Here is a 23,219-nt window from a genome sequence, read left to right as displayed (position 1 = left end):
CCCTAACTGAAAGCTGATTGGCCCCAGAATGCCCCCTTCCCTGTCACTGGCCCCTCTCAGGTCCTCACCTTATAAAATCCTAGAATTACCCCTGTGTGAATTGCGACTCCATGGACAGGCCAGGTCCCATGAGACATGTAAACTATCGCCATATCCCATCCGCTACACGAACATTAAAGGGCCACATGTTGAGACAGGCCTGCTGCATGTTTGCAGAGGTGCCATATGACTGTCAGAATTCAACGGCCGATATTTATTAACACGATTCTCAGTGGACAACTTCCCGTCAAACCCTGGGAAATACACACCACTAATCATGATGTAACATTAGTCAGACTTTCAATGTGCCAGAGGCACTGAAAATGTCATTAAACCGGACAGGTAAAGAAACAAAAGTCAACTGACACAAACCTTCACCCGGCTAAACCGCTGTCAAAATGCTTCCATTGTTTTGCTTTAAGTTCACTTAGACATTTACAAGCTAAACTGTGACTTTTGGTTAAACTGTGCAGGAAGTCTTAAGATGAGCCTCAACTCATCTTGTAAAGTCAGTCTTTTAACATTATTTTCCAAATTCTTGTAAATGTGCTCTGTTTTTTACAAGTATTTAAGAGGATGGTGTGATTTCGTCCTTTCTGTGTGCAGGGTTTTTGGGGAATCAGATAGTTATTTATGTAGTTAAGGATATGGAGGAAGCAAAGCAAAACCGGGTTTTTTATATTAAAATGGATGAAGATTCCATTAAGTTTTGCCCGTCATACATGTATTACTTGGATATCTGGAACACTAAAATCTGTCACTTTAGATCATCACCCTGTTTCCAGAAAACTTTAGTTGGACTATGCTACAATGTCACTATCACATCGTAGGAATTACTACATACTGTCCTAACCTGATGAATTACCATGTTTACCGCGTAAACAGTGTTTAATTTCATGTTTACGCCCGTACCGCATGTGGCCGCTAGATGGAGGCCTATCGCTATAATACAACTTGGATTAACCGGTATAATTAATATTTTATCTATTTTTATATTGTAGTTTTTGATTGGTTGGCCCGCTATTCTGGGTTATTCCCTGCCTTATGCCTGTTGCTTCTGGAATAGGCTCCGCAGACGCCCACGACCCTGCATAGGACAAGCGAGTATGAAAAATGGGTGGATGGATGGACGACTGGATGATTTTACTTTTATGCAATTTGTACTTGCTCAGATGTACCCATTTCCATCAGAAAATCCATATCTTCAACATGGATGACAGACCCTTAACCATGTAACTGGCCCTGAACTATGGGGTCTGCTACGACATATTTTGCCAACTTGTAGGATTCCCCACGATAAATTTTGCCAGCCTGCATATCTACAGGCCTGCCGGGAAAATTTCGGGTATGCTATATAGCCAGTCCAGCCCTGGATACAGACATATGCATGCTATTAAAAAGTTAAAATCTGCACCATTCGTTAGGAATGAGTTGTGTGCAGTACATAAGGTTTAGGGATTTAGCGCAACTAAGCAGTTATTTTTAAAATTGCATTACTAAAGGGTAGGGAGCATGTGTAAATAACCATAACAAAAACAACTGTAAAATTGTAACTAAATTATATGAACTTGGAGTAGCTCTGAGTGTTCTCGCAGCAGCACTCTAGCAAGACGACGGCACTGAACACACACAGAACCATGCAACATGTCCGATTAATAAGCCCAACTCAAAAAAAGAACTGATCCAGTAATCTAATAGGAGACAAAACCAGTAAAGCAAAAGACTCTCGTTATTTCACCTGATATCCTTTTATTTATATAAATTTGCTTGAATGCAAAAATATGCAGTAACACTTTCGAGACCTATTGGCCATTTTTTATACTTTTTAAGCCTATTCTAAGATCGTGGATTTTCGAAATTCATTGACCTTCTAGTATAAACGGTTCATCGTATTTCTGCTACAACTAATAACAGTACTTCACTGTAGTATATACGATGAAATACGGTTAGTCATTTTACAAGTAAATATTGTAATAAAATGTATTTCGAATTTAACGCGCGAATTATCCACTTTGTGGGAAATGTAGTTTCACTTGTTCGTACTACACCATTAAAGCCCACGACAACGTTCAGAGGACTACAAACACCAGAAAACACTGCTTTTCTGGTGTTTGTAGTTGGAGTTTTCTAAGTTGTTAGAAGTTTACCAAAAGGTGTTGTTTTCGCGCGTTTACTTTCATTTTTATGTTAAAAATACGAAAAAGATCTTCCACCACCACTTTGCTTGCTGAAACGAGCTAGTGTGACATTTACGCGTTTCTTTCTAGCGCGGTATTTGCCCGTTCCCCCGGTACTAACACAGCCTAAATGCCATGCGGGTGCTTTAATTTTGGTATCAGACTTAGTGTTTGATGATTTGGGCGGCGGGAGCGTAGGCTTCGCGGGATGGATAACTTCCGGAAGGTATGCGGCGTGCATACATGCGCATATTCACGCTCCGGACCGGGCACTGCGCCGAAGCTCCGGGCCATGTGAGACATCTGCGACTTGCCATGCTGATTTGCACAATCCGGGTTTGACGTTTAGTCGCAGAAGTTATTGGAGCTCGTCCGGCTGGAGTCCAGGTGTCACCTCCGAGATGAACGGCGATCCCTCTCAGCTTGAGCTCAAACTCGTACAAGTTGTGTTCCGACACGGCGCCCGGACTCCTCTTAAGTCCATACCTGATGTGCTGGAGGTAAGAACTCGGTCCCCCATGAGAGCGCCGTAGTGCCAGACGCAATCAGCTTCAAAGCGCATATCTGCTTCCGTATTGATGCGTGCCGAAAATCACCGTGCATTTTTCTCTGCGTACATTGTAAAGTTTTCTCCCATGTCTGCTAGGTTAATGATTTTTAAACCGTCTGCGGACTTTAAACAAGTTGGCAGCCTCTCTATCCTGGATCTGCATGTTTTGATGATGATAACATCTTCATGATTAAACCTGATATGCGTCTCTAACTGGCACTTTCTGCTCCCTCCCTGTGGATTCACCCTTAGGCTGATTGGGTCCCAGATCTCCTGAAGGTACCAGCCCACACCCAAATCGATTATGTAGTCACAGACCTGGAGGGTGGTCCCAGGCCTTCTGCACCAGTGGAGGACGGCTACAGGGTTACAAAACTCCATGTGAGTCGCAATAGGCTAAAGTGAAGCCCTTTGTGTGATCAACTGACTGACCATTTAACTCTTTGTAGGGTGGCACATATCCTGGCCAGCTGACCACTTTGGGCATGCAGCAGCTATACGATCTTGGCATGAGGTTAAGGAGAAGCTATATCACAGACCTGCCTTTTCTCACAGCCAGCTTCAGCGCTGCTGAGGTCTAGTGAGTGGAATTCATACACTTGTACCCAAAGCACCATGGGTTGCACAGTCTATATGTCCCTATGCAGGGGTCCACCTCTAAGTCTGTATATGTCATTTTGAAGAATTAGAGGCTTCTTCTACCTTACAGTATAATGAAAATACACGTATCTGTCTGGAATCATGTGACTTTATTTACACCCATTCAGTGTTCGTTCCACCAACATCATGAGGACAATTGAATCAGCCAAGTGCCTGGTGGCTGGCCTTTATCAGCAAAAGCAGGATGGTGAGTTGTGTCTCCTGTTCCCCTCAGACATTGTGCCTGTCCTCGAGTCTGTCTTCTGTTCCTTTCAGACACTGTGCCCGTCCTCGAGTCTCCTGTTCCCCTCACACTGTGCCCATCCTTGGGTCTCCTGTTCCCCTCAGACACTGTGCCCGTCCTCATGTCTCCTGTTCCCCTCAGACACTGTGCCCGTCCTCATGTCTCCTGTTCCCCTCAGACACTGTGCCCGTCCTCGAGTCTCCTGTTCCCCTCACACTGTGCCCATCCTTGGGTCTCCTGTTCTCCTCAGACACTGTGCCCGTCCTCGTGTCTCCTGTTCCCCTCAGACACTGTGCCCGTCCTCGTGTCTCCTGTTCCCCTCAGACACTGTGCCCGTCCTCGTGTCTCCTGTTCCCCTCACACTGTGCCCGTCCTCGTGTCTCCTGTTCCCCTCACACTGTGCCCGTCCTCGAGTCTCCTGTTCCCCTCACACTGTGCCCGTCCTCGAGTCTCCTGTTCCCCTTAGACACTGTGCTGTCCTCGTGTCTCCTATTCTCCTCAGACACTGTGCCCGTCCTCGTGTCTTTTGTTCCCCTCAGACACTGTGCCCGTCCTCGTGTCTTTTGTTCCCCTCAGACACTCTGCCCGTCCTCGTGTCTCCTGTTCCCCTCAGACACTGTGCCCGTCCTCGTGTCTCCTGTTCCCCTCAGACACTGTGGCTGTCCTCGTGTCTCCTGTTCCCCTCAGATACTGTGCCCGTTCTTCAGTCTTCTGTTCCTTTCAGACACTGTGCCCATCCTCACCACGGACACTGAGAATGAGATCCTCTACCCAAACTATCATGGATGTAAACTGCTCAAAGTGCTTATTGGGTACGTGAGCTGCATCTTCCTTCACCCCAACCTGCTTATTCAGTTGCATCTCTGTTTGTGTATGTATGAGGGTTTGGATACGACATGTATATACAGTACAGGACCGTATAATGGGTTTCCTGTTTTCTGTTCAGACGGCAGTGGGCTGAGCTCTTCCAGTTACCAGACATCACTGCTGACCTGAAGAGCATCCAGGCTGCACTGGGCATCCAAACAGAGCAGAGGCTCGACTTCATCCATCTTCGGGATAACATGGTGGCCAGAGAGGTACACATGCTGTTACCTGTTCCCCAAACTTTACCATCTCCCCAGACCCTCTCACCAGCCCACACTCTTATGCTGGCATCTCCTGTAGGCTCATGGCCTGCCCGGTCCTGCAGGCCTGGAGATGTGGAGGTCGACTGTGGAGAGGAGAGCTGTTCAGATGATTTGCCACATATATGGGGCCAGTAGGTCAGTGCCTGGGATGTGGGAGAATCTAGACCCCGTTGAGTTAGTAAAGTAGGAGTAATGATGTTCGTGATGATGTTGTCGTCAGGGAGCATCTTCAGCTCAGCATTGGACCCTTTCTTCAAATCTTGTTGACAAACATAGAGGACAAACTGAAGGGCGCAGCGTCAGCACAGTCCAGGTGAGCGTCGCACACAGGAAGACACGTTTATTGTGAAGTACTTTGTGATTTTGATAATGGAAAAATCCTATAGAAATTGTATAGTGATTATAAGGAGTGCAGGCAGAAGTATGTGTGTCTGTAGGGTGGGGGCCACTGTGTTTTAAGCGCATTATCAGTGTCAGTTCTGACCTCAGGCGGGGGTCTGAATCTAATCTCAGCTCTGTGTCCAGTGATGGGCTGGAGTCCCATCTCTCGTGGACACGTTTTACACTTTGTATTGTGCTTCTCAGAAGACAGACTTTGAATGACTATAGAACAAACATTTGCTGAAAATTGATCAATGGATGTTATACCTACTTTTTCCACTAGATGGAAACATTGTTCTATCATTTAAAAAGAACTCCTTACTAATGACCTTTTTGTAACAGGACTAGAGTAATCGGCAGCCTTCTCACACTTCTCTTTTTTCCCCCAGGAAGCTGTTCCTCTACTCAGTACATGACACCACCTTGATGCCTTGTCTGATGGCCCTTGGGATCTTCGACACAAAGTGGCCTCCATACGCAGCAAACCTCATCTTGGAGCTCCACCAACACTGTGTGACCCAGGAGGCCTTTGTCAAAGTTTCTTACCTGGGTCAGGTGAGTCCCAGGGCCCTGCGGGTCAAAGGACACTGCTGTTCACGGGCTCATACTCCATCGTGGTTCTTCCTTTTCAGGACAAGCTGATTCCCGGGTGCAGTGGAGTCTACTGTCCCCTCCGAGAATTCCAGGCCATCTTGTCCAATTTGTTGTTGACCATGGACCGCTACCGCATACTATGCAACCAGGCTGACCTCTAACGACGGGACAGGGCTGTGTCAGATTGTAAACATGTTAACTGAGTTGCTCGAGCTGTTAATTCCAAACAGCAAGGGAAAAGAAACTGACACACTGACCTGCAAGCCCTTTCTCAGAAGAAACAGTGTGGATTTAGAATGGGAGAGGAGCTAAGATAGTTGGACAAGCCTAGGTTCTAGCTCTGTTCTCCATCTGTTGCTTTAATTATTAAGCACTCTGGATGTCATGCAGCTTCAGTTACAATTGAAGGCATCTGCTTCAGGCACACAGGCATCCAGTGGTACGGTTCTGCTTGGCATTGAAATGAGTTTACTGGAACTAGGGTTGGGAGGGCTGGCTTGAATAGACTTGAAGCGGCAGCCAACTGTAGCATCCTCAGGGCGATACGTACAATGTGTGTGTTGTACGGATGCGTCAGCCGGCACAAATTAAAACTGTGTTCCTTCTCTGAAGGTCTTGTCTTTCTTGAGACTATATCCTGAGACTCGCATGCCGTGGGATCACTGGGTTACCTCTTAACATCGGTCTCCTATAGTCCTGTTTTTATTTACTTAACATCCATACGTACATCTATAGACCTGCTTGTGTCCCGCTCTTAATTAAGCAGCCTTCAAGTCTGAAAACGTTTCACTCAACCAAAGTTGCACGGCCAAAATACGAGAATTATTAAAGGTGTATCCTGGGTCAAAGACTCTGGAACCAAGGCCAACTTTCTACACTTATTATTATGGGATAAAAGGAAACAGATTCTTTAGAAACAACACAAAATAGGTGAGTGAATATTCAATGCATGGACACCAGTAAATAACATTTCCCAGTTAACTCTGACTAGACCTGGATCACATCTCACAGCTGTGCAGCAACAGCAAGAAGACTGGGGGATTCTGCCCATCATGTCTGAAAAGATGCTTCAGACATGTACTCCAAGCCTTCTTAACCATGCTCTTCATGGCAGGATGCACAGAATTGCGAGATTTACATTTTCTTATATTTCACATTAAATTCAGGGTAGCATTATGTCAGCAGTCATACTACCTCCAGTTCAGACTAGGTAATCCATCTGAAGCTAAGTGGGTTTGGGTCTGGACAGTATATGGATGGGAGACCAACTATAAAAGCCGGGTATCTATCGGTGTTGTATTGACACGAAATAATATAGTGTTTTTGTGCCTGTATAGTTCATTTTCTCAGGGCAGAGGAAATGTCCCTTCAAATGGCACAGTGTGTCACCATTTGTGCGTGTCCCCCCGTTACTCTGAATGGCATGTTCTCACTGCTGACGGGAGACAAAGGAAGTTGGAAGGGGAACAGAGGTGTTTCACGCAGACTCCACATCTCACAGTATAGCCTATGACGGTGGAAGGGTCCATGAACCTTTGCCACAAGTAGCCGGCTGCACCAACCGCCTTGGGTCTGTGGTCCTACCTCAACATTCATCACCATGGAAACACTCGCCCTGCGTCCTGCTGGACGGCACTTTGCCGAGGCAGTCTGGAAAGCTCCTGACTGTGATGGACTACAATAGGCTTTGGTACCAGAGTGGTCGGCCTGGGTTATGGTGGATGGGCAGACGTGCTGATTTCATCAGTGTTGGGGGCACTTGGGAATAACGCATTTCCATGTTATTTAGATGCGTTTCCTTTAGAGAGCATGTTCCAAAAACACCCCAGAACACGGCACAAGGACGTCAGCTGGCCCTGAGATTCCTGTGGCAGGCTGAGTCAGCCCCGTGGCCTCCTTGTCACCTCCCTCCCCTTACAGAACCCAACAGGTGTTGTATAAAACCGGGTGAATGTGCGTGGGGGAGATTGTATGAATGCCGGCTGACACGTAGATACGGAGAACACCAACACAAGCTGGGGACTGTGATGAACAGACCCGGTGGGCCGCTGCACTGTAAAGATGTGCATTTACAATAAGGGCTCCATTCATCGTCTCACACTCATGAACGTGCCCCGAGGCCACGAGCTCCTTAGCTTATGCAAAGGATGGTTCGGCTGCAGGTCCAGAAGTCCAGGATATGATCTACAGATCTAACCCAATAAGAAAAATATGAATCGATAGTAAAACAAATGAGGTAAGTGCAACAAAACTCATAAGCGCTTCGGAGATCATAAAACTTGAAGCTGATTCATTTGCTTTAAGGACCCATCCCCCACCCCCCCCCCCCCATGCTCAAATGTGGTCTGACCCACATGGGACTAAATGTACTACCAGTAATCCTTCTCTTATGGGAAGCAGGTCTTTGCAGAACACAGCAGGAGCACCATGCGATCTGTTCCTGCTAAACACAAACTGTCTTCGAGCACAAAACAGCATTGATTAAACTGTATTAATGAAGTGGTGCAGTGTGTATGCAGCTAGTCTCAGAGGCATGGACCCATAACAAACCACCGATACTACAGGGGAGTAATATTACTCACTCACAACTTTGCGGCATTCTTGCATATATTCTGTAGTCCCAGGCCCTGTAGCTCACTACAGAGGGAAGACACACTCCATGTTGCCAGTTGCTAAGGAAAAACTTCCACACAAAGAGCACTAATCATAACAATCCCTTGGGCTCAGACAGACTTTCCCGCTACCTAAACACGCATTGGCTCTCGAGGTCTGTTCATCTGGCCATAAATAAAATAGATATAAGCTAAGAATGAAAGGCTGATTAAGCTTCTCACGACATACAGCCAAGGGCATCCCACACCGCCTGGCAAAATGTAACGTTGACCCCCCCGCGCTTGGGTTGCTGCTTTCAACATAAAGAAATACAGGTCTGAATGGTATACCTTAGGCCCCCTATGAGGTGCTGTAAAGCCTCAGCCCCCCCAAATCTGCCAGGGTATCCATGTCTCTCTGATGCCCCTACATACAGAAGTACAGCTGCTCTCTCTCGCCACAGAACCGCTGTTGGTCTTTCCCTCACATCCTAAATGTTCCTATCATCTGTGTCCCTCAGCATCTGCATTAATTCACAGAATAACATTCCCTGCTTCACCCTCACTCTCTGACACCTGCCCTCCGCAGTGCTTTCTCATTTCTGATTTGCAGCAGGTCTCATTTACACTCTCTTGCTGAACTGAAACTGAAACTCGTTAAAATGGCAGCTTGTGGGGAGTGAGGTAATGATGTCAGATGACCTCACAGCATGTATGAAGAATAAAGAAGGATCATACATGTATTTTGCCTACAGCAGTGTTTCCCAACCCAGTCCTCAAGGAACCCCGGACAGTCCACGTTTTTGCTTCCTCTCAGCACACCTGTACCGGGTATTCGGTGTTTATGATTGGCTGGGAGCAGGGAGGGAGCGAAAACGTGGACTGTCCGGGATTTACCGAGGACTGGTTTGGGAAAAACTGGCCTACAGTGTGAGTCCAAGAAATTCTCACAGCACACAATCGCTCTGACATACGTTACGTAATAGAATTTTAAAAATTCTATCCTTTGCTTTTAATTTAGATGTTAATCCTACTGTTTGAGGCTCCCCTGTGTCCCTCAGAGAGATCATTTGAAGGTGGATGCCTCTCACAAAGCCTCACACAATAAGAAACCTTAACTGTTAGCATTTAAGGAGACTGCCCCACCCACTCCAGTGGGCCTGTGGGGTGTCTGTGCACAGGAGATGTCAGTCACAGACGAGCCAAAAGAAAAGCTTAGGATCTGCCAAGTTATTAGTGAACAGGGAAATAAACTTAGACAGATTTCTTCTACAGTTTTAATTTCACTTAACAGCCACAAAATTACTACCTTGCAACCACAACAAGCCATTAAATGCCATCTAGCTGAATGCACTGTCGAGTGCCTCGCATGTGGGAGTGGCTTCTCAGATTCTGCTTTTCAGGCCATGTATGTATATTATATATTGGCAGCTTTGCAGAATAACCATGTTCATTTCCTTTGAACAGCCCGATGAGGCAGACCTCATCACAACACAATTCTTTTCAACATACCTATAAACTTGATAACCTACTTTAGACTGCCACAGTCCCAGAAGCAGCACGCTGAAGCGGAAACGTTTACGTGAATGTTTCAGAAAATGTAAACATACACTTGGGAAGAAAAACGAAGGTGGAGATAAATATTGAAGCGCTGGATGTTCCTACTGAAAAGCTACGACCTGCCCATGATTATGACCCCTGACCTAATTTTTCCACACATTCAGTGACACCAGCAGTTCATCACCCAGGACTCTCTGGCTACCTGGGGAATGTGGAGGCCTGCCCAGGCTCTCGTCTCCAGCCGCTCTGTTCAGACATCCTGCAGCCTCTCATTTCTCCACATGCATGCTGGCAGTTTGTTTCAGAGGTGAACATATTTTATAGAAATAATGCGGCATACTTTTATCAAGAAAACAGGCTTTGGAAAAAAAGCATGAGTCAGGCCCAGAAAATCCCAGTTACCCTTGTATAACTGTTCCATCAGTGAAAAATGTCCCTACAGCTACAGATACCTATGAGCTTATAGTTCCTGGCTCTAAGTTACTTACAGAACTGAAGATTCTCCTAAGAAAAATGTAAAACCAGACCCAGACAAAGAAACTTAATGGAGCACTTAACCAACCAGGATATGGGTGCAGAAGAATGGCTGAATCACTGACAAATTCATGTGGAGTGGTCACCTGGGATTAATCTGCCATGGCACAAAATTTCACTCGTGGGAGTCAGATTGTAGAGAAGGTGGGTAACTAGAGCAGGCGGGACAAACCAATCAGATGTCTCAGTCCTGCCTTCTCTAGTTGCTTGGACCATCCTCTACAATCTGATTGGTTATTTCTCTGAACCAATCATTTTTCATTCTACCCTCAGAATATTTTTGTGTAAGTAAAACTCTCGCGAGCCAGAATAATATAACATGCTTGCAGAGCACACTCAGGGTATCAGAAGCATTTTGAATGTGGGGGGGGGGGGACACATTGGCATAAAACTGATATTTTATGTTAAATGTGGGGGGGTCCAAATGAATAATTATGAAACGTGAGGGGGACATGTGGAATGAGGTGGAATCATCACCTTGGTTACTTCCTCTGTTACTAATACAATGCAGAAAAGCACCTCACTAACACCTGCTTTTAACATTTACCCTGAATCCCGAAAAAACACATTTACAAATCCAGTATGAATTATGACCCTGTGTGTGCTGAGTGGTGGTGGATGGATGGCGTGTATTTGGGACTGAGCTTCTTTCTCTGTCTAGTGGGTAAACATACCTCCGGGGGATTCACACAAGCACCAGTAACATCTCTCTTAATATGAACATTCTGCAGAATGAAATTAATCTCACTGTAAGACATGGAAAGCACTTTCTCCTGTGATGACCTAGGCAGTCTGGGGTCATCACTACTGTGCGGCTGGTCTCCGAGAGCTGGGCACCTGCCCTCCTTGGCCAGCCTACATTGCTATAGTTGACACTAAACACAGCACTAATGTGAATCTCCTTGTTGCTTTGCAGCAGAGGCTGAAATACAGCTAGTTTGCCCCTGGTATTTTCCACATTTACTCTGTTGTGCCAGCTGAAGAAGAAGGGACAGTGGTGGAGCCAGTGAGGGGCCAGGATGCCCCCCACCCCCATTGTCATTGGCTCTGAGTGATGTCAGTTATTGAACACGTTAGTCAGTTTGCCAAAATGTACATAGTTCTCAGAACTACATGAAGGGCCCAAAATCATAGCTATGGTTATTGTTCGGTTGAAGAAAAATTTCAAATGCATATAATTACATTATTATCCACTGGTATCACTGTTTTTACTATTTTATTCATTTGGTTTGGTGTAATTTCCTACGTTTTGGAGTTGCATTCTCCTAATCCTGTTTTCCCATTGAGTATGTGCATTTTATTACGTGTTTTTAGTGAAGGCGATGTCTCTCAGGAATGCATTATCCCTGTTGTTTCAGTCGCGTTGTACACTATTTAACTGCATGGGCTTATTTGCAAGACAGAGCTAGTAACAGCACACATGTAAAAGAGGTGAAAGAGGACTTGGTTCCTGCTGGTATTAGTGTGCATTATCATTTCTAATGAAACAAATCTTAGGTTTCACCCACCTGTGTCTCTGCACTGAAAGCAATCCTCAGTTAAATCGACAATCTAAATGTCTTACTCTGAGATGCTAAGCACAAACTTTATTCAATTACTCTTTGTGGCTTTAAAATATAAATGACCTTATTCTGTTTAAAATAAGATAACTAGGTGTGTCTAGATTGCTACTTGCCCAGAAAGCCTGCAAAGTTTCTCAAACAATACAAAGATCATACATGTTTATGTATGTTTATGCACGTTTTACTAATGTATTTGGAAATGTATGGACAGGCTGTTCTGCCGCTCCATCTAGTGCAGAGAAATGCAAATTCCCACTAAACAAAGAGAACCACCGGTGTGCTGAAGGGTAACGTCATTTAATCTGCTATCAGAAAAGCCAGAAAAGACCTCACTCCATTTCTCTCCCATGCAAATCAAACAGCTCCATGACGATTAAATGATGAGGATCTTGAACTGCGGGGTTTGGAAGCAGACAGGAGACACGACCCTGTCGCGCACTGCCTTCTGTATCACAGCATGCCAAGCCCGCTGCTGGTTAGGGGACTGCAGGAGCTCTGCAACAGAACCCTTTGCTTCTTCCAAGGAGCGCTGAGAACCACAAAATGGCACCGGAACACCTGAAGGAAGGGAATAGGGGGCTAAGAGATCGGCCTTTGGAGGGTATGTGTGGGTTATGTATACATTACATTGTGGGGAACAAATGCCCCCAAAACGTAATAAAAGCTTGTTATTTTGACATTGAGGGAACCATATTTTTGGTCCCACCAACGGACAACTCACATTTTATAAAAATTTTGAATGTCAAAAGTCTTTTGTTTGGTTACTTATGGTTGAAGTTAGGGCTGGGTAGGAATTAAAGTTGTCATAGCTGGGATTAGGGTTTTCCCCATAGAAATGAAGATATGAATACAAACATGTGTGTGTGTGTGCGTGCATGCATGTGTAAGTGTGTGTATGTGTGTACGTGTGTGTGTGTGCATGTGTGTGTGCGTGTGTGCATGTGTGTGTGTGTGTTTGTGTGTGTGTGTGTGTGTGCGTGTGTGCATGTGTGTGTGTGTGTTCGTGTGTGTGTGTTCGTGTGTGTGTGTGCATGTGTGTGTTTGTGCGTGTGTGTGTGTGTGCGTGTGTGTGTGTGTGTGTGTGTGTGTGTGTTCGTGTGTGTGTGTGTGCGCTATAATAACAGCATTTCACAGGTCAGTAGCTACTGCTATCCACGTATCCAAGATCACGTGAGGCATTCTGCTATTTTGCCCCAGAGATATTTAGTCTGCCTGTGCCTCCCCAGCCAGAGCTCCCAGCTTAATTTTGAGGATTACAAGCAGTATGTTGCTACAGTAACAGGTTCCAGTGAGGCGCTACAGTAACTGCAACCCCCCCCCCCACCAAACAGCCGCACTATTCCAATCCAAGGGGCAGAATCACTGGGTGCTCCTCACATTTCAGCATCCTCCCAGGTGGGAGTATGCAGAACATCAGCAAAACCAGAGCTTTCCTCGCTCTTGAATTATGCAACTGGATTGCAGGACTTATATTCACAGGACTGCAATTACAAAAGATTTACCCCATCTTTGTACATTTCAGATCAATGCTGGTATAAACGACATGTTCCTTTTAATCTGTGTTGGAGAATCAATGCTATGGTTTCCTACCTAGACCAACCTCTGCCAGTCCAAACAAAGCCAGCACATGCCTTTTGATGGTCTGGGTGTTAGCCAGAAGACCGAATCACTTTATAACCTCACACACCCATGCAGTTACATATCGCTACAATGTACCATGTGACCACAGCGAATCCGCCCCTGTATTTTACAACAGAAATGCGCTACACTGCTAAATGCTAATGACTGAAAAGCCTCAGGATTATAGCATCTGCAGCTCGATAGCTTTAGTGGGCATCAGAGAGCCACCCAGGAAGCCCAGAAGAAAGGCTGCAACCAGAGGAGATGCTGTGGGGACATGCGTACCTCGGGCTCAGACACGGAGGAAATGTCCCCTTCGTCCTTCTCCACCTGGTCTTTAATGGCATTTGTCCTTCTTACTTCCACGTCCATGTGGTATTGGCCCCCGCCAATCGCCTGAACACAGGAAGTTGCGGTTCACACATATTTTCAAGGCAGAGAGGACAGAGAGCAGTAGATTGAGCTTAAACCTCACGGTTGTGCAAATTCACCATCATGCCTTAACGTAGACATTGTGCGGCTGCGATTCACAAGCCACAATTGGTTCAGATTAAGGTTACTGTAATCATTGCTGATATTCACAATCACATTACTGTTCTTGGTAAACATGCAGTTGATAATTCGCTACACGTTTAACTGCGAGTTAAAGTTCAGCGGAGCTCTGGATAGCCCCATGAAACTATATAGATTGTATAATTGGGTAAAATGTTACTTGGGACAAAATCTTGTTAAAGAACAAACTGATAACGAATGTGTCTGAGAAGCCCACTGAACTCACGTGTCTCTTCACAGAGTAGAACTTGGTGATGGCATACAGATTTGGGTCCTTGCTGAAGTGGTTGAAGTTCTCCAAGGCAAAGTTCGCACATGCTTGCACCTCGGAATCACTAGGGTCCACATCCTGAATCTCCGCTGGTGGAGCTGGACTTGCGGTAGCCATGATAACCGCGGAGAGAAAGGCACACAGCAGCACTGGGAAGCTGGTCATCTTCTGCTGAAATCAGCGTCAGGTGAGCAAAAGGTTGTTATATGACGCAGATACAAATAGAACCAGGCGCTGCCAATGTTTACCTCCCCGGCCCCCGCCTTGATGACGACACAAAAGCTCCCATTTGGGCAAAGCTGGCTTTTATCACCTCTTATGGGTGTGGATGTTTAAAGGCAACTACTTAAAGGTTACAAGGGTAGAACAAGACTCAGTTGAAAGTCAACACAAGGACAAGCCTTGATGGAAGTTTGGAGGAGGGGACAGACACAAACATTATCATTATTCAAAAACAACGTGAAATATATTTTGAACTGCAGCTTTTACCTCAGTCATGCAGACTTACAGAAACCACCCCAATATATCACATGAAACCGGAACACACCTGTTTGATCAGGACTGTGTGTTGCTACACCTGGTTTCACCACCACATCATCTGCAGGAATGTGTCATTGCCAAAACATGGATTTGCCCCAGTCTTATCTGTAGTTAAACCCCTCACACATCATTCTGGGAGTCTCACTCTTAAATATGGCACAAGCAGCATTTAACCTCTAATTGTGTTTTATGTTTCTGCATGTTGATGTACAGCCAATAGATACTGTAGTTTCTCCATACTGCTATTTGCTTATAGCATTTGAAAAAGCTACACATTACTTCCAAGACAGCTATCCATCAATCTGTGCTGGTTTCACTAAACAGCTTTGTTAGAAGGCCTTTGGTCATTTAAGCACATTGCCAGATGGGTAGCATGGTCTTTTATACATGGACACAAGCTGTAACCCATTTTTGTTAAATGTAAATGGTTGACCCGCAACCCTGAGCAGAATAAGCAGTTGGAAGATGGATGATGAGGTCATTGTAACAGAATTTTTCAATTTATATTTACCAACTCTCATCAATGACACCAAATACAAGTCAGTGTGTAAAATGCAAAATTTATTAAAATTTCAATTTCATCTCTTTACAGTTAAGACATCTAAAAGGGTGCTTCCATATTGTAACTCCACATTCTAAATATTAAAAATCTCCATAAATGCTACAATTTAAATAATATGGAGCCTCTTAAATAAAAAAAAAAAAAAAAGCAAACGACAGCTGTTTCAGTTTAAGAAAAGGGTTGTGTTTCAGTCACGATGTAAAAAGCGACAGCACACTCCCGTAGCTTGGCCCGCCGGTTTCCCTTTAAATGGCTCACGTCACAGTTTGCGCCAAAGCGCTCTCTTCCTCCCCGCCGACACCATCACACGCGAAGACGGAACAGACACAGGTTGAAGTTCATCCTTCAAGTATTTCTAGATCGGAAAACAAAAAATCCGCACCATCTTACCACGGACGACCAAAAGACACGCCATCGCGTGCACATGCACTCGGGACCGGCCCACAAAAAACAGGGACCGCGTCGACCCATTTCATACTGACCGTCTTCTACAGTCCCTATGACAAAATAACCAGTTCAAGTTTAACCTTTGTAGTGACCTAAAGGCAAAGGCGAAACAGTATTCTTTAGTCTGTTTATTTAAATTACAACAATTATAATTACAATAAGAATAATTACATCTATTATTTTACCATTACTGTCTTCTCTGACGGGCAACGCAGATTTACAATCATTTCTTTCAAAAATTTACTCCAGAAAGTGTTCATCCTAACGTAGCAAGAGATAAATATCCTGCGAGAGGCCCTTTGTCAGTAAGGTAGGTAATGAAAAACAGCGATTAAATCATTACAAAGAAACAAAAAAGTGCCGGATCAAATGGTTAGTGAGCTTGAGTTTTGGTTACGCAGGAAAATAATAATAATAAAAAAAAAACCCCGCCCGTGCATGACAAATCATCCTCGGGATATGGAGAGACCCTGCACCCCCACCTCGGCTGGGGGCCGACAATCAGGATGCAGACAGACAGCGGTGGCATTTGTAGAGTTTGTGGTCATGCGTACGGATGTGGCTCTGAACGTTACGCTGCCTGAAGAAGGTCTTGCTGCACAGCTGTGGGGAGAAGACAGAAGATAAGTCAGAGGCCAGAAGGTGCGCGGAGATGCGGGCAGACGGGGGTGGCGGCTGCTTACGGGACAGGGCCAGTGCTTGCCCTCGATGTGCCGGATGCGGTGCATGATCAGCACGTCGCAGTTCCTGTAGGTGACCTTGCACTGGAAGCAGGTGTGTGACGTCACAGGGGCGTGGCCACGTGCCTGCCGCAGCTGCTTGAGCCGAGCCCGCCGGATGGAGTCCAGGAGCGCGGATCGCCGGCTCTGCAGGGGGGGCAGCCTGAGAGATTTCTGCGGATGACAGAAGACGGCGAAGTCACCGTCTTAGCTCAGTCTGAGGGCTGTCTGTTTGCCAGGAAGTTATGAATAACGTGAAATAATAAGAACTGTTGGCACGTCGCGCACGCAGACACCATTCACATTTGTACACACCTTTGGTCGTTCGACTCTCCCCTTGGTGCTCGTTGGACCCGGCAGGGACGATCCGCGGAAGCCGTTCAAGGCCGACCCCTCTGGCCCAGAGCGCCTCCGCAAGGACGGAGACATGGCAGCGCCGCTTTCAGCCTGCTTCAGGCTGCGGGCACGTCGGCGCGCGGCACGGGCCTCCCGGAAGGCGCCCCTGGTGCGTCCGGCGATGTCCGCCGTGCTCCGGATGTGCCGCACTGGGCTGCTGCGGTTCACCGGCTGGCTGAGGGAGCCCGTCAAGCAGATGTCCACGCGCTCCTCCTCCTCCTTCTTGATGGTGCCGATGGGCCTGCAGAAGGTGAAGAGGAAGCCGGGATCCAGCAGTTTCACCGGCGGCTTGCTCTGCCGTTTGCCCAGCTGCGGCACGGTGGGAATGCAGACGGGAACGGGGTCGGCGGGCTCATCTTTGATGACCCTCAGCAGGCCGGGCGGGGGCCGCTGGGTGAGCCCGCTGGTGCCGGGGACACTCCTGACATTCACCGCTCTGTCTGTCGGCCTGGCAGCTTTGCGTGGGGCTTCCACATGGGGTGCCACTGCTCTGGATTTCACCTCCTTCCTCTTGTGACTGCGTGCTCTGTCCCGACCTATCCTGGCCTTCGATGGCGCAGGGCAGCTGCCATGCCGGGCGTCCCGGACTGTCCTCCTGGTCACCCGGGTGCTCCGTGGGTCCAGAGGGCAGCTCCTGACCACAGACCTCTTCACCTTCAAGGAGAAGAGGGGCTCCACAGGAAGATGCCCCCTGCGATGGCTACGTGTGGCAGTACTTGGGGGCAAAAGGGGAAGGGCTGTGGGTTCCGGCTTAATCTGCACAAAGGAGCCCAGCTCCGTGCTCCTGGTAGGGGCTTTGATCCTAACAGAACGCCTCAGTTCACTACGCTTTGGCAGGGTGACTGGCCCGTGGGTATTCCCACCAGCGGCCACCAGGGGGCGGTCTATGCTGCTAGGCCTCATGTCCTCCAGGCTAATTGGCTCAGGGGGCTCCATCTTTATCACACGCTGCAGCAGAGTGCCATTCGGCTCGCTCCCTTCCAAGTTTAAGGTGCTCGCCAGGCCCGGGACTCGCGGTTTCCGGCGCGTCGTCAGTGCGTAGCTGTCCACTTTCAGCTTACGCAGCCGCCTTTTCTGCCTCCAGCCGGTGAGCTCCTCAGGGCTGGGCAGCAGCGACTTCCTCTGCAGGCCCAGCACACTCAGAAGCCGGTACTTCTCCAGTGTCCGTGGGCTCTGCACCTCCTCCTCCTGGGGCTCCTGCTTGACTGGGGTGCCCTCCTGGCCGGCTTGCGGGAAACAAAGCCTCTGCTTATACTTCCTGGAGGGGGGGGGAGGCAGGGTGGTGCCGGCGACTCCTCCATCCGGCACTGTGCCGGCCTCCAAGTGAGGTGCCCGCTGTCCTGATGCGGGAGAGGAGCGCAGGATGCGCACAGGAGGCTGGCTAGCAGGGAGACGAAGTGGGGGAGTCTTCCTCTTGTTGGATGGGGATTTGAAGTCCATGAGCTTCAGCCTGCGGGTGGGGGTGCAGGGGAAGCCATTGCCATCTTGGATGATTCTCGGTGTCCGTTCGGCACCCCTGGACCCAGAACCCTGGGGCAATTCCAGGACGTCCAGTGGCCCTCTGCTCCGCGTTACCCGTTTAACGAAAGGTCCCGATTCCTCCGCCGCACACTCCTCAGTCTCTCCGCACTTCCGCTTCCTCTTAGTAAGCACGCCGTCTTTCCGGGAGCCAATGTCATTTGGACTGGCGAAGGCCCCCGGGGGCTTGGGTGAGTCCGGCGTGCAGCCCCCTGTGCTATCGAGAGCTTGCTCTCTCTGGATCGCCCTACACGCCTCCACCACAGGCCACATGCGAAAGTGCCGCGCCATGGTGGAAACCTCCACCAGGTTCTCCAGCTTCAGTGACAGGGTGGAGGTGTAGGAGAACTCAAGCAGGGAGAGGAAGCTCTCCTCGCTGAAACCTAGAAATGAGAGATGAGGCCACAAGGTCAGTGTCTCCCACCCTACACTGACAGCAATGGCCATTCCACAGAAACAACCCTTGAAGAATGTTCCCATTGGAGTTTTATGGGTCTTAGGAAATCCAAAAGAGAGACGGGAGAAGGAGAGCAGCAGAAACAGCACCAACAAAGTGCAACAGTGAACAAAGAAAAATCAAAGTATGCATTTGGACTGGAGAGGACAGCTCAGAGAAGCAGGTTACCTCGAAGCAACAGAGAACAGGAAAAACAATTTTTAATTAAACAGACAGGGTGAACACAGGCTCTGAGGTGACACGGGCAGACCTGTTTCAACTCAAACAAGCAGCCTAAATAATGTGGATAATCCAAACACGGCGCAATTTTAGCACAGATGCTGGAAGATCTATCCGAAGGCCCGTGTGGTTTTTTTTAACAGATCTCACTGAGAGCCACATCCGGAGAGACGCAACTAACGCTGTCCCTGCTGTTGCGTAAAACTGGGAAAAAGAGACTGCGAAGAAACGGCTGCCCTCACCGGTCAGGTCGATGTCGGACTGCGGGCTGGGCGAAGAGGCCATCTCAACAAATACCTCCTGGAAGTACTCACTGACGGCCGCCAGCACGGCCCTGTGCGCAGAGAAGGAGCGGCTGCCTGTACGCAGGGTGATGTCGCAGAAGAGACCTTCCTCCCACTGGCCCTTCAGCTTGCACAGCATGTCACTGGCATGGGTTGTCAGCGTCTTGGAGACCAGCGAGCTGGCGGGCGTCTGTAGAGGAGATGATGTGAGGACTGTGCTGATGTCTGGCCACATGCTGAAGCAGGCAGCTCAGTTCAGTCCAGTCCTGGAGGACTGTGGTTCCTATCTGTACAGACCGAAGTACCTGCATTCTCAGAAAAGCCTTAACATACTGTGACTTAGGCGTCAGCGTGTCATGTTTGTTTCCCCGCTGTGACTCTTACCTCTCGGCCTTCCTGTTCCGTCTGACATTCCCGGCAGCCTGTGACATATTCCCTGATCTGGAAATACATCCCTGAAGAAAAGAGCAGGGAAGCGTTATGCAACAATTTATGAAGCGAGCAGCATAATGGTGCAGTGGGTAGCGCTGTTGCCTCTCACACCTCTGGGAGCAGGGTTCGAGTCTCTGCAATGGCTTTGTGTGTGAAGTTTGCATGTCCTCCCTGTTTTGTAGTGGGGTTTCCTTTGGGTATTCCAGTCCCCCCCCCCAACCGAAAAACATGCTGAGGTTAATTTGAATTCACAAACTGCCCACAGGTGTACATGTGTGAGTGAATGGTGTGTAAGTGTGTCCTGCTATTGGTTGGTGCCCCATCCTGGGTATATTCCCTGCCTTGCTCCATTAGCCTCTGGGATAGTCTCCGGACCCCCCGCAACCCTGACTAGGGTAAGTGGTGTCAGAAAATAAATGGATGTCTAATGTGCAAGAATCAACAGAGAGAACATCCACTTTCTCAAACATGTATTTTCTATTAGATTTCATGTGTTAATCTCATTGCTTAATGCGCCATAAGGACTGAAATTTTCCTTTTGTTAAAATGGTAACCTCTCACTAACTAAAAGCAGATGTACTGTCTTTTGGAGTTCAAAAGAATAATAAAAAAAAATTCCTTTTCCATTGCTTACTGAATATTTTCACAACAGGGAGTGTAGATTACAAGAAATTCACTAAACAGAGTGACTCCCATCCATTGAGCCATTTTAGCAAACTTTTAAACTTACAGTGCTGGGATTTGCGCATTTAATTGTACCTCTGTTTTATACAAAGATTCAATCAGAAATGAAAACCAAACGGCCAGGACCAGGCCCTGAGATAAGCTAGATACAGTCCAAATGGTTTCCCTGGACTGGTCTGAAGCACATGTGGGATCACGGCCGTGGGTCCCGACTGGTTGAAGCCGCGTGGTTCTGAAGCACACTTACTTGGCAACGCAGACATGCAAAGAGGGAGAATAAAGACAGCCATCGCAGGCAAAGCGAAGCGGGGAGGACAGTCCCCTGCGAATTAGGGTACCGTTCGCACGGATGGCGCCAGAGGACCCACCTTCCCACCAGTAATTCTCCGCCACATGTCTATAGGTGTCTTCCAAGGTGTGGTGTTGCTTGCCCGCTCGCTTATGGTGAAAGGTGGCGATTGCTTTCAGTCGCCTGTCCTTGCCCAAGACCTCCCGGTAGTGGATGTATCCTTTCTCCAGCTTTTTGCGGTAAAGCACCCCATCGATCACTTCGAAGTAAGGCGACAGTGTCGCGTCTTTGGACGTGCTCTCCTTGACGGCATCGGCAGCATCGGGACCGCCCGCCGGCTCCCCTTTCGTGACCAGCGCATGTCTGCTGCCCAAATTGTCATCATCCTTAACGTACTTAGTGTTGTGGGTGCAGTCACCGGCCATTTTTCACCGGCTTCCGTGTTTGCCTCCGTCCGTGCCCCCTCCTCTGAACTTCTCCAATGCCCAACCCGGCGAAGCGGTGCCGTCAGATCAGGTCAAACTGTCGCACTAGCAGGTGAAACTTCTCATTTAGGGGTTACACATTTACCTCTAAAACGTTAGCTGTCCACAGCAGTACATCAGTTTAATTATTCGACTGCACGTGAGGGTAATCCATTAAAATGTCACTCAGATGCCGATTTTTTAAAAACAAACCGGTTCGACATTCGAAATAGGACCATTTAAAGTTTCATAAACATTCACCGTGTATTACTAATATCTCAGTCATGGTTCGCCACACACAAACGACATCGTGTCCAATCCGTCCTTATCAGGACCCAAAGATGTCCATGGTACCCAAGCTGCACACCCAAAGTCCGCGGTTCCGACGTCCAAACGGAAAACCTCCTTCAGCTCCTTCTCCCGTAAACGTCATTTTCTCCTGGCTTAATCCATATATCCTGAAGCTAAATCAGCATAATTAGAAATGAGATCAAAAATGCACGTGAAAAAAGTTCTTCTAAAATGCAACTTGAGACCGTGTGTCCTACACACGATGGGAACTGTACCTCACACAGTGTTACTACAATGAACGATGCATATCTCTATAACACTGTACAGAGTGTACGTACTAGCTGGAAACCTACACAGAAAACTGTATCACATACTGTCCTACATGGAAACCTACGAAGAAATACATATCACACTCTCTACTAGCTGGAAACTTGCAAACACAAATGTACCACACGCTGCTACGTGGATACTGTACCCGAGACCTCGCTACCTGGAAACCCACGGAGGGACTGTATTACTAAAAGCCTGCTATCTGACTCATTAATATTGTGTCATACTATTTCTGACAAACGACATCACAGGAGTACTATCCAACCAGTCCCCCGGAGCAGCAAATTGCCTGTACCTAAAAAAGAAATTAAAAATGAAAAAGAGAAGTTAGGTAGCTGGCTACCTGTGCCTCCCACCCAGTAACTTGCGCTAGGATTTCTTACTGGCTGGAGGCTAAGCTACGTGATCTAGCTAGCTGCTCATCCACCGACCATAGTATCGAGTTAACAACTGAAAACGTGAGGCGAGGCGTTCTCTCCTCGCGCCGCAAAACGAGTACTACCGATAATTCCAACTCAAAACATCACAATTTTACAGCCCCCGTCACAAACTATCCTTTCAGATACTACTTCGACCCTTTTCGTGAAAAGTCAGATGACCAAATAATCCAGTTCTTTAACTCGTAACCTTCTGCTGGTTGCCACATGACAACCTAACCCATTCACACATCCATGGCGTCCTACCCTCACTAAATGGCTATTAGCAGAATTGGTGCATCGTCTCTGTCCCGGGAAATATGATTGGCTGCTGTTCCTGTACGTCAAGTCGTGTGGTTCCCGCCCACTCTTTTTTCTCGATGTCAAGGTAGGTTGCTGACATCAGCGTTGTCTTCTGTAGTGTGCGCTGAGTAGTTGATTGTTGTGAAACAACAGAGAAAAACGTAGGGACCATCTGGAATATCCTTAGTAAAAAGACTGGCCTTTAATTCATTTTAGATACAAACGAGTGAATAATTTTAATTTCTTAATAATTTGAATTATATCAAGAATATCATCCACGCTTTTATAGCAATTAATTGTAAACAAGCAAATAAAATGTGTTCGGCAGCAGCGAATAAGTTACTAACATTGCGAATTGTTTTAAATAATTTCAAAGGGATTAGTGTCAATGACTTAGCCAGTGGACATTTCCAGTAAAATCCTT

The 23,219-nt window shown here is 47.3% G+C and overlaps 3 protein-coding genes across 5 annotated transcripts; 1 reads left to right on the top strand and 2 right to left on the bottom strand.

The window, feature by feature from the left end:
- The first annotated feature begins 1,183 nt into the window (after positions 1 to 1,183).
- Positions 1,184 to 6,365, top strand: acp6 (acid phosphatase 6, lysophosphatidic). 2 transcript variants are annotated; one of them, XM_023794245.2, is made up of 11 exons: positions 1,184 to 2,442; positions 2,566 to 2,716; positions 3,019 to 3,147; positions 3,216 to 3,346; positions 3,534 to 3,613; positions 4,374 to 4,461; positions 4,596 to 4,728; positions 4,817 to 4,914; positions 5,000 to 5,092; positions 5,550 to 5,715; positions 5,793 to 6,365. In XM_023794245.2, exons 2-11 carry the CDS (start codon positions 2,618 to 2,620, stop codon positions 5,913 to 5,915), a joined length of 1,140 nt encoding a protein of 379 aa, XP_023650013.1. In that variant the 5' UTR covers positions 1,184 to 2,442; positions 2,566 to 2,617; the 3' UTR covers positions 5,916 to 6,365. The 2 variants fall into 2 exon arrangements, with proteins under 2 accessions (XP_023650013.1, XP_023650083.1); XM_023794315.2 differs by having other exon boundaries at positions 1,185 to 2,716.
- A 5,914-nt stretch (positions 6,366 to 12,279) lies between these two features.
- Positions 12,280 to 14,731, bottom strand: LOC111838893 (cystatin-like). Its single transcript, XM_023802365.2, has 3 exons — positions 14,400 to 14,731; positions 13,907 to 14,017; positions 12,280 to 12,559 (listed from the first exon to the last, which is right to left on the bottom strand). Exons 1-3 carry the CDS (start codon positions 14,607 to 14,609, stop codon positions 12,452 to 12,454), a joined length of 429 nt encoding a protein of 142 aa, XP_023658133.1. The 5' UTR covers positions 14,610 to 14,731; the 3' UTR covers positions 12,280 to 12,451.
- Positions 14,732 to 15,524: 793 nt separating this feature from the next.
- LOC111834244 (uncharacterized) lies at positions 15,525 to 22,772 on the bottom strand. 2 transcript variants are annotated; one of them, XM_023793440.2, is made up of 7 exons: positions 22,460 to 22,772; positions 21,071 to 22,371; positions 19,971 to 20,041; positions 19,545 to 19,776; positions 17,028 to 19,009; positions 16,677 to 16,886; positions 15,525 to 16,596 (listed from the first exon to the last, which is right to left on the bottom strand). In XM_023793440.2, the coding sequence occupies exons 2-7, from the start codon at positions 21,414 to 21,416 to the stop codon at positions 16,495 to 16,497; spliced, it is 2,943 nt and encodes a 980-aa protein (XP_023649208.1). In that variant the 5' UTR covers positions 21,417 to 22,371; positions 22,460 to 22,772; the 3' UTR covers positions 15,525 to 16,494. The 2 variants fall into 2 exon arrangements, with proteins under 2 accessions (XP_023649208.1, XP_072554286.1); XM_072698185.1 differs by lacking the exons at positions 21,071 to 22,371; positions 22,460 to 22,772 and adding an exon at positions 20,130 to 21,060.
- Positions 22,773 to 23,219: the final 447 nt, after the last annotated feature.

This window comes from Paramormyrops kingsleyae, chromosome 1 (genome assembly GCF_048594095.1).
Source record: "Paramormyrops kingsleyae isolate MSU_618 chromosome 1, PKINGS_0.4, whole genome shotgun sequence".
Taxonomy (NCBI): domain Eukaryota; kingdom Metazoa; phylum Chordata; class Actinopteri; order Osteoglossiformes; family Mormyridae; genus Paramormyrops; species Paramormyrops kingsleyae.
The sequence above is the reverse complement of the archived record's forward strand: the minus strand, read 5'-3'. Positions and strand labels throughout refer to the sequence as shown.

Coding starts and splice junctions, on each gene's coding strand:
- acp6 (XM_023794245.2), top strand. CDS start 2,618: ATGAACGGCGATCCCTCTCAGCTTGAGCTCAAACTCGTACAAGTTGTG. Junction 5,093..5,549: donor GCAGCGTCAGCACAGTCCAG/GTGAGCGTCGCA, acceptor TTTTTCCCCCAG/GAAGCTGTTCCTCTACTCAG. Junction 5,716..5,792: donor AAGTTTCTTACCTGGGTCAG/GTGAGTCCCAGG, acceptor CTTCCTTTTCAG/GACAAGCTGATTCCCGGGTG.
- LOC111838893 (XM_023802365.2), bottom strand. CDS start 14,609: ATGACCAGCTTCCCAGTGCTGCTGTGTGCCTTTCTCTCCGCGGTTATC. Junction 14,018..14,399: donor TCTACTCTGTGAAGAGACAC/GTGAGTTCAGTG, acceptor TCCTGTGTTCAG/GCGATTGGCGGGGGCCAATA. Junction 12,560..13,906: donor CCTCCGTGTCTGAGCCCGAG/GTACGCATGTCC, acceptor CCCTTCCTTCAG/GTGTTCCGGTGCCATTTTGT.
- LOC111834244 (XM_023793440.2), bottom strand. CDS start 21,416: ATGGCCGGTGACTGCACCCACAACACTAAGTACGTTAAGGATGATGAC. Junction 20,042..21,070: donor GGAGAATTACTGGTGGGAAG/GTGGGTCCTCTG, acceptor TCTTTTCTTCAG/GGATGTATTTCCAGATCAGG. Junction 16,597..16,676: donor GCAAGCACTGGCCCTGTCCC/GTAAGCAGCCGC, acceptor TTCTCCCCACAG/CTGTGCAGCAAGACCTTCTT.